The sequence below is a fragment of the Orbicella franksi genome, chromosome 2 (assembly GCF_964199315.1).
Source record: "Orbicella franksi chromosome 2, jaOrbFran1.1, whole genome shotgun sequence".
NCBI classification, from domain to species: Eukaryota; Metazoa; Cnidaria; class Anthozoa; order Scleractinia; family Merulinidae; genus Orbicella; species Orbicella franksi.
Genome location: NC_138146.1, coordinates 8,188,376 through 8,200,748, shown reverse-complemented (window position 1 = coordinate 8,200,748; position 12,373 = coordinate 8,188,376). Strand labels below are relative to the sequence as shown.

At 37.0% G+C, this 12,373-nt stretch overlaps 1 protein-coding gene across 1 annotated transcript in view; it reads left to right on the top strand.

Annotated features, from left to right (window-relative positions):
• The window catches only part of LOC145470388 (Fanconi anemia group I protein-like), a 22,901-nt gene extending 10,528 nt beyond the window's left edge, over positions 1-12,373 (top strand). The window contains exons 11-23 of the mRNA XM_081454212.1: positions 609-731; positions 2,464-2,515; positions 3,374-3,450; positions 3,669-3,719; positions 3,876-3,944; positions 5,496-5,595; positions 5,963-6,111; positions 6,822-6,866; positions 8,187-8,243; positions 8,934-9,092; positions 9,432-9,527; positions 10,330-10,470; positions 10,982-12,373. Of these exons, the coding sequence (XP_081310338.1) occupies positions 609-731; positions 2,464-2,515; positions 3,374-3,450; positions 3,669-3,719; positions 3,876-3,944; positions 5,496-5,595; positions 5,963-6,111; positions 6,822-6,866; positions 8,187-8,243; positions 8,934-9,092; positions 9,432-9,527; positions 10,330-10,470; positions 10,982-11,113 (1,251 nt within the window). The 3' untranslated portion in view covers positions 11,114-12,373. The remainder of the gene's footprint in view (positions 1-608; positions 732-2,463; positions 2,516-3,373; positions 3,451-3,668; positions 3,720-3,875; positions 3,945-5,495; positions 5,596-5,962; positions 6,112-6,821; positions 6,867-8,186; positions 8,244-8,933; positions 9,093-9,431; positions 9,528-10,329; positions 10,471-10,981) is intronic.

Here is a 12,373-nt window from a genome sequence, read left to right as displayed (position 1 = left end):
TCAACAACATTTGGTCAATTTGTTTCCAAATTTCTGTTACCAAACTGTCGTGGAAAAATTTACTCATCAAGAGCATACATGCATACTGCTAAATGTAAAGTAGGTTATTTGATGATTCGCCATGCACATGTGCATGTAGTAGTTGAGTTATATGTCAAACACAATAAACCATGCTTTACCACGTAACCAAACATCAAGAAGAGGGTTTAAAATATGATGAGCAGCAGAGTATTTTATATGGGCTTTGAGGTGTTAGTAATGTATGATCTCAAATGTTTGATAAATCTTCTTCATCAAAACTAAAACTAAGGAGAGAACAGAGAAATAAATCGTTAAAATCTATGCTAAGCAAATATGACCGCCACGGTTATTATTTCCTTTGTTTGAATTTCAGAATTTATTAATTGTTTGAGAACCCACTTTCTTGAACTCTTAAGAGGAACAAAAAATAGTTCAAGACAGCAGGCATTGATGTAGCTTGAAGTAAATGACTGCAAAGGATATCCTAGGGATAGGGATTTTCGTTGAGGTTCACTTGTAGAGTAAAGTATCTGGTAGAGACGCTTTTATTTTATCTATTCAACGTAATTTTTGAACTTTTGTTTTAGCGCTTAATTGTGAGCATCATACCCTCACCTGATGAGGACAGTTACATGAGCACAAAAGACAGTCAGTCACTTGTAAATGTTATCTCGCTGTTGGCACATCATTTGGAGCCAGATGGACCACAGGTACATGTAGCAACTTAGAAAATAATTAATAATGTGCGTCTCATTCTTATGGTTTGTTGTGTTTCAAGTTGAAAGACAGGGTGCCTTGAGTTAATCTTCAAAATTAAGGAGACTACTTGCCATTTAGGGAAGGAGATTTTATAGTTAAATCATTATGCGAGTTACCAACATGACAAGATGACAACATGTTTTATTCAAGATGATGAAAATAAAATACAAGAAAAAGCACATCCTGAAAAGGAAAAATAGAGGTCAACCTTATGGCGTTTCCCTAACGAAAAGGATAAAACAGATGTAAACTATTATAAACTATGTACAATGAAAATATATAAAATAGAATATTAAATAACTATTTACAAAATATGAATCAGGTCACTGACAAACAATTAATGTATATTTAAGATGCGCTCTAGCACGCTCTTAAAACGGATCAGGCTCCTAGCCTCAACAATGGACCCTGGTAGACTATTCCAGTCCCGCACAATTTGGATAGGAAACAGGATTTAAAATCAGCATAAGTTGTAGATTGCACAACAAAAGGCAGTATCTGAGAACGATGTAGTTGCAATAATTAATCAAAGGAAACTATGAAGAAGTTGTGAATACAGTGCTTACAAAATGAGGAGGTCCCTTTTGATTTCCCGCAACACCGCAGGATTTTTGTGTCACTGTAGATAATTTTATTTATATCTAGTTATGTAACTGTGTTTCTTATTGTTTGCCACAAGAAAGTTTTAGTTGGATACTATGGACTTATAAGTTGTCCTACTTAAGTTTCCAATTGTTTAGTTTATGTTTGATTCATAATTTTGCTGATATAGTGCTAGCCTGAGAGTGCTAGTAGGCTCTCTCAAAGTTTCGCTCATAAGATTCACTCACAAATTAAGGCTCGCTATCCAGCCAGCTGGAGCTCATAAACTCCCTTTGAGCTTAGAGGATTGACAAGCCAATGTCTCAGGAAGTTCAGTGACTCTTCACAGTCAATATCTACACACAAAGTTAAACCTTAAGTCTTTCAAACAGTTACTAGCAATGACTTGGTTAAACTTGTGCTGACCACAACGAATATCAATCAAAGAAAAGCTGAAGCATAATTGAATGTATTACGTTGCAGCATTACTTTGTAAATTTGATATGTCGGAAAATTGATATCGGTGATTGACATAATTTTAGTAAAAATCACAGAGACGTCATCTACACTTTATAACTGTTCAGTATGTTTGAAGGGAATCTTGATTGACTGTAAAACAGTTTAAGTTCTAAAGTTCTTTAACTGATCCTGGGGTCTTAAGTTGATATCTCTGCAAGTGGTTCAAATACGAAGTGTTTGGTTTTCAGTTTAAAAAATTACCTGGGCATCACCATGTTTACTAGTAAGTTATGATGTCATTGCGAGGCCAGAGTTCTGAATATGGTGTCCACAGAAGATGAATTCTTGTTGGAACTGTACATATTCATCCAGATTATGAATTTAAGTCTTTAGAAGCATTTTGACAACTCTATATTCGTACAATGTTTTATTTTAGAAACATTCAACTATGCAATGATGTCATAATTCACTATCAAATTTGAAATCCTAAAATAGCAGAAGTGAACTGCCCAAAACAGGCAAAGAATTATCAACTTTAAATCTCTGAAACAATGTAACACAAACACCAAGTTGTGATTTGAAACAAAACTGTTTCTTAGGCAAGATTCCCTTTAATATGATCGTTTTTTTTTTAAATTTCAGTTCAATCAGTTGCAGGCCTGGGCTCAGAGAATTTGTGCTGATCACAATGTTGGTAAGAAAATAAATCCAATGTGTTTATGCTAACCTCAAGGTCTGTCATGGTTTCAATGAAATCTCTACATTCCAAAAAAAAATCCCAACTTAGTGTCTAAGATTGTTTAAGAGTGAAATTTTAGGGGTATTTGAATGTCCATAACATGAACCTTTTCTGTTCTACGGAATAACTAGACAGTAGGTACAGAAACTCTCTTAGATATAATGGTACCACAACATGAAGTTACTTTTTACAAATTAGTAATACAGAAAGCATCCTAAAATAGAACAATTGAAACAAAAGAGTGATGAAAGACAGTACACTTCTGGAGAAAATGGAAAAAATATTTTTTAACAAGTAACAAATCATGTTTGCTGGAAAATGAGGGTACTGTCTATTACTATTTTAACTACTACAGTTGGAGCTGGCTAATTTGAACTCGCTTATTTTGAATTCCCCATTATTTCGAACTCAAAACCATTTCCCTTGGATTTGTCCTTTAGTCATTTACTATTGGCTATTTTGAACTCCCGCTATTTTAAACAATTTTTTATTTCCCCTGCAAGTTCGAAATGGCAGGGTTCAACTGTACTCTTAACCATTTTATTATTGTGCCATTTGACCATTCTACTATTAATTAGTTAGCTTCCATATGCATACACATTTTCCCTAATAGGAGCTTGCTTGATGTAATTATGAAATTTGTGTCCTAATTTTTCACAGTTTTATTTGTAACTAGCTGGTCCACTTGAGCGCCAAACCTGCGATATCAACTTTAAGATATCAAAATAAGAGGATCTATATGGAAAAAGGGGTCACAGGTCAGGCCTTGGTAATGTTAGTAATACTGATTTGAAATTATTGTCTGTTTCACAGATGATCCTTCACTTACTAAGTCTTTGATGTCACTGTTGTATTCTTTGACTTTCCAGTGCAAAACAAGCGCAGGCTTGGTAAGGACAAAATCAGCAATTCACTCTCAAAGTAACATGTCTTGTCAGCCTATCAAACCGTTCAGTGTTGTAATGATTATTTGAGCCTCTACGGGTCAGGACAGCCAGAGGATATTCCTGTTGTAGGCATTTTTTTTTTTTTTCATTTGTAAGAGGTGAGATCTTGCACTGCTTACAAGGAGACCGCTTCTGTAAAGTTGGCTTCTTTCTTATGTTAGGTGCGTGATGTTGCCCAAGATGTTCACAGCCAGCTTGGAGATGTAGATGAGGTATAAGTTAACTGTTTTATTCCTGTCTTTTAAAGAATGTTTTCTTTCTTACAACACAATACAATAACTTCATTTTTATAGCGAGGAATTGCAAGTAAAGATGCTAGTCAAAAGGAAGGTGGTTTCATCATAATTATGTTATAACTGCACTTTCAGGAAGTTGAAGTTGAAGACAGAACACACTTTGCAATTATCAACCCAAGAACCGCTGCACCTACTGTCGTGGTAAGTTCAATTTCAATTACCTTGATCATTGTTATGAATAGGATTCCACTAGTATACAAATCGAATGCTGCAATCTGACTGGCTGAGCTATCGTACCCTATCAGCCATTATAGTTCACCACTAGATTTTCACCACTAAATTTTCTCTGAACAAACTTGAAATTATTTTTAAAAAGTAGGTCCGCAATGCGTACTTGTGGGCTTATGCTTAGTTGATGTTTGCCTTGTTCATCTGTTTTTTGTATGCCATGTAATTAACAGGTAATAGGACTAAATGCTCATCCAATTTGGAAATAATTGGATGAGGAAGATTCCTCTGAAAGATTCTGAAAGATTCCTCAGAATTTTTCTCATCCAGTTATTTCCAAATTGGACAGTATGTAGTCCCATTACATATACTAATCATTATGTAAGTCAGGGTTTATCAACTCTCTACGCCTTTGGTTAAGCCTTGAGTGTTAGCATTAGCCAACACAGCAAAGACATCTGTAGCCTCTTGAAGCAGCTCACCTCCAACAGGTAGTGGTACTATTTGTTCAATGAGCTTGTTAATCATGCATGTCAAGGCACACATACCTTTAAACAAAGGTGTTTGTACCTTTTGCATTTTAATGTCTTGTGAATGTACTGATGGACTCAAATTATCCCACACAGTCTGGTTTACCCATACTTTTGTCAGGCTTTCACGATTCTGAGGGTGATGATATTTGTTGATCTTTTCCGAGAGCTTTTTCTCTGGCAGTGTGTCTTTCATTAATGTACTGATATCATGCTTGTCTCCATCGACTTGCTCGTAGAAGTTTCCATTAAATTGAACCAGCTATTTCAGTTTAAACATAAATAAGTAGGAAAATTAAAATCGTTTTTTATAAAAAGTAATCCAGGCACAAAAAATTAGATTATTCTCCCTCGTCTGCTGTTGGGTGATAATTGATTTAGCCTTTAGCAACATCAGTGACCATCCCATAGACATAGTACCAATGTTTCATATCAAACTCTCTGTACATACATGCATGCATACCTACATATCTACATATCCTTTATTGAAGTGTCTGGTCATTCTAGCGTAAAGGCACTAATTGTTGACACAGACATTGTTGAGTAACTTACGACAATTTCCGTTGTTAATGGCATGGCAGTGTCTTTTCTTATATTTCATCGGTAGAAAGCTCAGCACAACCGTTGTTTCAACCAGTTTTCCAAAGAAACTTTGCTTCCTGGTTAAGCAAAAAGAAAAAAAAAAAAATCAGCTAAGCAGCATCTCACTTTCCATTTTAAGTCCAACTTAGGAAACTGGCTGATAACCATGATTCAGTGAACCAATCAGAAAGCTGTAAATGCCTTATCACTAATCAGAGTTTGAGATGAATAACAACAATTATACTTTTCATAGATGGCGTGTGATTTCACGCATGCTTTAAGAGCTCACTTGTATATGTACATGTGTGTCACACCCTGTCGTTTATCAATTGTGTGAGATATGATTTATTTGTTTTCTTCACTTCTCATTCTGCCTTTGAACTGGTAATAATAATGTGCTTTGAAATTATAGATCCTCTTGGTAAGCCAGATTGAGAAGATTGTGGATGAAATGGACTGGGCACTTGTTAAGGTCAAAGGAGACATAATATTATTAGTGACAGGAATGGCAGGTGAGCATGTTACATCAACCGTGATCCAACCTGCGGATGGCATTATTTATCCTTTAAACAGCAAGGCCTGCTACTAAAACTAATAGTAAATCAGTCAATACCAAAAATATGCACAAAAGACCACGCAAAGTTTGTCTCAATCATAGAGATGAAAAGGAAAAAGCATCAAGCAATCAGCAAAGGAAATGTCGTACATATTCAATTTATATTCTCCCTAGTTTTCTAGCATGTGTGTTTATTGTAGGGGTATGCAACAAACAACTTGAAAATGGACTTTGCATCTCTTACAGGAGTAGTTACAATTATAAAATAGAAAAGATGACTTTCAACAGAAAGCAGATGCCATTCAAAACTTTTTGTTTTGCAGAAGAGAAGGTTCCAGATTCCCCTGATAGTTGCCCTCGTGGTTTGTTAGAGCAAGCCTTCTGTCATCGCCTTTGCACTGTTGTAGCTGTTCTTCATGAACTGTCCCAGTCTGCTCTTCCTGATGGTCCTTGTACAGAAGCAACCCTGAAGGTGACTAAAAAGTGGCACCTCAAATTTTACTCAATCGTTTTGTTTGTTTTACGAGGTTTCATGGGTAAAGTACAACCCTGATATGACCAAATCCAAAAGGGCGATTGTTGCTGACGTCATTTATCATATATGCCTCTTTGGCATACGACTTTGTTTTCAGAAGGCATCATGGTGGATACAACCTGACCTCAAACATTTAAGACCTTCTGAAATGTAGTAGATGTTGAAGTGTGTGATATTGGAAAGATATACTGGCTTACAAAAACTGTAAATTTCTGGTTGGCAAAAGCAATGTGACTTACTCTTTATAAAATTGGAGGTTTTTTCAAAGTCGGCATCACACAAAAAACAAGTGTTAAATAGATTAAGCTTAAAATCCTTGGGACAGGTAACTGTGCTACACTCTTTCAATAGTCATGAGATATATTTATAAGTCAATCAGAAACTGAGGTGCTTGTGCTCATGAGGCAAATATTACAGGCAAAGGAATAAAACAACAAACTGTAGTGTAATGAATTAAACGGTAAGCAATTAAAACTCAATTCAATGGGCAAAAAACCAAGTAAGAATGAAAGGTAGCAAGACAGTTGCATTTCAACCTTTGGATGATTAATATTATCGGTAGTGAGATACAATCTTTCTTATCATTATATGTCAGTGTTTCATTTCTTGATAGCACAACAGTTCTTGATAATTTTTTTTCTTTCCAGGTGCTGACTAAAATGTATGTTACTCTTGGTTCTCTCGCAAAACATGTAAGTGGAAAATATTACTTATTAACACTCATTTCGCTTTTCGATTAAGCAGAATGTCGTTTGGATTGATTTTTATAAATAATGTTATATCTCCCAACTCAAATACATTTTCTGATTGGAGAAGAATATGCCACGTGTCATGGATCAAAACGCACTAACTCTCCAGGGAACAACAACTTGAACTTTCGACTCGCACAGGTCGTGCACCTTGAAACCTCCAGCATATCAAGGAAACAAAACTCACTGTTTCCCTTGGAGCCAGTCATTAAGTACTTAATGAAAACAATGTTTATCTCCGGTCTGAAAATGACCTTGTGAATCAGACTCCCATCCATGGAAACTTGAAGAACCCAAGACATGCCATTGACAATAAACAATTGTATATCAGACAAAGCTTCATCCGCAGTCAGAGATCTTATCACCTTACGATCATCCAAGTATCATCTTTGACATGACTATATCCTTTCTTTGCCAAAAATTAACACGACTAATTTAAATATGGTCTCAAATCATGGAGATATTTTGCCGCCAAAGAATGGAACGAGCTATCAAATGATATTAGGACTGAAGTAGGCACTAGTGAAGTGAACAACAAAATTTGATCGCTCAAGTTTGACTGATATGGAAATTTATTGTAATTTAATTCACTACATTTTTAGTTCTCTGCGTTTATAGTGTTATCCGATCAATTATTGTACATTTTAGTTAATACTAGGGCTGTGGATTACCTGTATACTAGCTGATTAGCTAAGCGTAAACTCCGCGTTAAATAAAGTACCTTATCTTATCTTATCTTATGCACACGAGAAAGTTTTATATGTACCTACAATGCAATTTTTCTTAGTTGTGCAATTTTGAGTGGTAAACCAGGCAATATCTGGCAAGCCACATCATGTTAAAGAATAACTGTATGGACTGTATTCCAAATCCAGAGTTCCAGACTGACTTTCTCGAACACAGCAAATGTGGACGCAAAGCCTACTTAAAAAGGTGTTCTGGGAGTAGCTACCTGTGATGGTCTAGTATTGCAATCATGTTAAGTAGTTATAGGTTTAGGTACTTAAGTACTCTAACCTAGACTACGAGTAGTACCTCATTCGCTTAGTCCGTCGTGCGTAAAGCGAACGAAAACTGCGAGAAAAAAATGGCCGCGCGAAATCCTGATGGCGAGCGCGCTCCTCGCCCCCAGGATTTAGCGCGGCCATTTTTTTCTCGCGGTTTTCCTTTGCGTCACGCACGACGGACTAACCAGCTGAGTGTGACACTTGAGCAGCCAATCAACTGTTGCCTAACTTTTTGGCTCTTTTTTATTTACAATAGTACTTGTCCTTGTACAGTCAGAGACTTGGTTACTTGTCAGCAAAGTTTGAAAAGTTGGTTAGTATACAGAATTTAGAGAGTTAATTTATTAAACATAGTTTGGCAAAAGGCATACAAGGTACACAGTACCTTGGGAACTGAGCAGTTTCTCTGGTCCCTGGTTCTGTACTCATATTTAGATAAGACTTAGGATGTGAAGAAGAAGTAACGCAAATGATTCTAGAATGCACAATGTTAACGCTATTGAAGGGTGTACAAGTCTGTGGCTTCACTTCTCTATGGTGAAGTTTTAAGAGGCATCATAAGGATGCCACTGAAAGTCTTTGGAAACCTAAAATGTATGGTTTAGTTTATAAAATTACTATGCTTCTGTCCATAAAACTGATTTGTTCCCTCACTGTTTTGTATTGCATGCTAGAACACAATCTCTTGTATTGCCACTGAAAGCCAAAAATTACTTTTCGTTTTGGCCTAGAAATAGCTAAAAGTGCAGGTTTCTGGCTGTGTTACCCTTAATACTGTCAACTGAAACAATTGGACCACTCGTTCTTGTTTCCTGTGAGTGATAGTGAACTTAGCTACACCATGCTGACTGTTCGCTCCTGGAAAATTTTGACTAATTGTGTCACTGTTGATTAGACAAATAGAATGAGATACTTGCTGCGGATTTACCGGCTTTTGGACTGACTAGATACTAACAAGTTATGGCGCTAAGCCCTGTATTGTAAATTTTTATATACTCTACAGGTTAAAATGACGGGTACTCACTTGTCACAGCAAGTATATGCACTGCTGACTTATATCCAGGCCACTCAAAGCCAGACTCTTCTGGAGCAGAACACCACTGCCAAAAATAAAGCTAAAGATAAGAAGAAGGTGCCCAAAGGGCAGAACCTGCCAGGAAAGGTAATTAGAAGTGCTCCTTGCACCAGGCTGTTTGGATCCATCAAGCATTTGTCTGTGGCTGCACTTTTGTATCACACCACCTGACTATAGCAGAACTTGTAAGGAACATTACCACTGAACAATAGTACTAATTCCTTTGAAGAGGAGGGTATTGTAGATTTCTTTAGATTAGCGTAAAAAAGTGATGACAAAAAGATTGGCTGTTGTAAAGTAGTCTTTCAGAGAGTAACTGCCCGTTAGTGTAGTCATACGTGACATTATTTTGTGGTTCATATTTAATCGGAAGGTTGTGCTGAAATATTTCTTCCTTCATGAATAAAAATGTTGTTTTCTCATCAGGCAAAAGTAATGAAGGAGGTGAAGTCAGTACCAAACTTGATATATGCAATTGAACAGTATGAGCGTTACCTCATACAGCTCTCTAAAAAGTCCAAGGTGAGAACGACTTGACAGATATTATGGTCTTGGTCATTTGAAGGTGTCGTTTTGATCTTGTGTTGACACCAAGGCTTTAAATTATGGAAATGCAGGCTTTGTATAATTTTACTGCAGTTTTGTTTGGGATGGCTGGTGTTCAGATGTTGGGAAAACCTGATTTGGTCCTTGAGGTATTCACTTTTGGGAACACTTGGATGTGGTCTTTGAAGTGTTGACGTGTGGAAACACTTGGGTGTAGCACTTACGGTGTACACATGGGGGTACCCTTTGTTGTGGTATCTAAGATGTCTGCATGTGAGTACTTAAATGTGGTCCCTGAGGCTTTTTATTTTGGGGAGTTCACTGTAGTCTTGTTTAGAATGGCTTATCAGGAAACATGCACAATCTTTGTTCCGCTGTCTCGACCTGGAGTAAACCCAAACTGTCCAGTGTGCCATCTGCGCAAGTGATAAGGGGTATAAACATCTTCCAGAGCTTGATTTCATGACTCATATTCTCCATAGAGGTTGGCAAATACGTCTTAAAATATTGTGTACCGGACTTTTAAGATATCAGTGCAATTTACATGTAACTTTGGTGACCACTTGCGTTATTCTCCGTGCTTTCTTGACATCGTATCAATATTATCAGGAGACTTTCAGATTGTGAGTATTTTACAAGTAGCTCTGAAGAGTGTTAATGTTATAGGAAGTGTCCTGAGATATGGGGTGGGGAGTTCCCCTCATTGAATAATTTTCAAGGTTTTCTCCAGAGCACCGTGTATACTGGTGACACAAAATATGTTATTTTGTCGTCTTAGATTAATCTGATGGAGCACTTTAAGCGCAGCACTGCAAGAGACTTCCGTATCAATGGTGCTACACTGGAGGCCGCTCTGAGACAGGAGTCAAGTGATGAAGAGGAAGAGCATGATGATGAAAATGATGACCAACAAGATGAAGTAAATAATGACGTGTATATGTATACTACTCAATTGATACAGTACTCTTTTTTTTTGCTGAAGTAATAATTACAATGATCGACTCATCTAGGTTTTGACTGACCACACTCTGGTCTTGTTACTTGTTCATTAGACAGTTCCATCATAACTCTACTCTGACAGTTTTCAATGGTACTTGTGTAAAGGATACTAATTGTTGTAGCGGGACTAGCCAATTGCAATAATTATTACAGTGACCATTTGCCTGAACATGCAATGCGTTTTAATTTAGTTCCTAAATTAAACATATATTTAATAATAAAAATAAAATAATAATAATAATAATAATAATAATAATAATAAATTAATATTTCAACGAGACCTCCAATCACATAGTAGTAGGGTGCCAACCAAACTTGGCTGAAATCGTTACAATGATCGAGAGATTTTACAGGATTCACAGTGGAACGGACGCACATCTAGCTTTAGTCTGGAAAATCAATTATATCGTCTTCCAATTTCTACTTCCCAGAATAAATCTGAAGAAGAAAACCAAGAACCTCCAAAGAAAAAGGAGAAAATAATGACCACGAACAAGAATGCAGGCAAGCTTAGTCTAAAGCAGAAAGCTTCCAACCAACTACTATCACACGGAAACAAGTAGAGACATACCTAGCTTGTGAGAGCAGACCTTTTATGGCCAAAAAAGTAGTCCTCTCTCGAAGACTAAGGGGTGCTCGGGTCGTGGTCACTCTTCAGTGTCAAGCATGCTTGTCTGACTCAGCGATAGGATTTCCTATATGCTACCTAACGACTTCCTTTCATGGAAACCTTAGTCGAAAACTTGTTAATGCAGTTTTGTTATTGTAGCACAATCGTCCTTAATTTGGGACATCTGCTCCAATTCTGCTCCAAGGAAGAATTCTGTCACCTTGCCCTACAAGACAGAGGTTACTCATCACCATTGGGTAAAAAAGACAGAACTTCACAGAAATGTGAGAGGAGATCGAGTCTGTGCTCAGTTCGCTGTTTTACAATAACTAAAAGTTCTAATATTTCGTTATTTCACAGCTTCAATCTGAAGTGCTTCACTTCTTTCGTAAAGATTTATACTAGGGGGGCATTGTGGCCTGAAGTTATAATTCGGATTATATGAACAGACAAAGTGAGAATTATTAGATAACAGATGGAAGGATTTTCCCGTTTTGTGCTTCAAACTGCCTCTCTTGAGGTGGATTTCTACTGTCGCATTTTTGCCCAATCATTTTAAGGCACGTTAAAACTAAATGTGCATAAGAATAAAATTTAAGCGTACAATTGTGTGCGTTGACTTTACGTTGTCCAATTTCCACTGGCAAGTTTTTTTCCCTTGGGATTTGCGTACGTTATACACACATACATGCACTTAGCGATCATGAGGGTTTTCGCAAAAGTTGAGCTGAGTTCAACTTTTTCGGGGTCGTTTGCGTTTACGTAACGATTTAACCAAACATATTTTTGGATTTTTTCACGAGACACCTCTGCCATGTGGATGCCATTTTGTTTGAAATTGCCGTGGGTGTGTGGGTTTGGTATTTACCGACAATGCGTTGAACGCTACTGGTATTCTACTCACAGCTGTGTGACTAAGGCGGTGTCCAAATGAAATATCCTGTAGGGAATCATCAGTAGCCAAGAAACGTAGAATGACAGCAAGACTTTCACCAGGACTAATGGGTTCACGATACAACGAATTTTTTGATAGCAACGGGCGTACAAGAGAAAGGAAACTGTCAAATCGTTCAGAAGTAATCCAGAAGTATTTATAAAAAATGACGACTCGTAATCATTTTCACGCATTTCCTTCACTGGGGTTTGGTTGCACCCAATTGAAAACGGTTTTAAAAAAAATCTTACCCAATATCTCTTGAGGTATCTTCGTCTT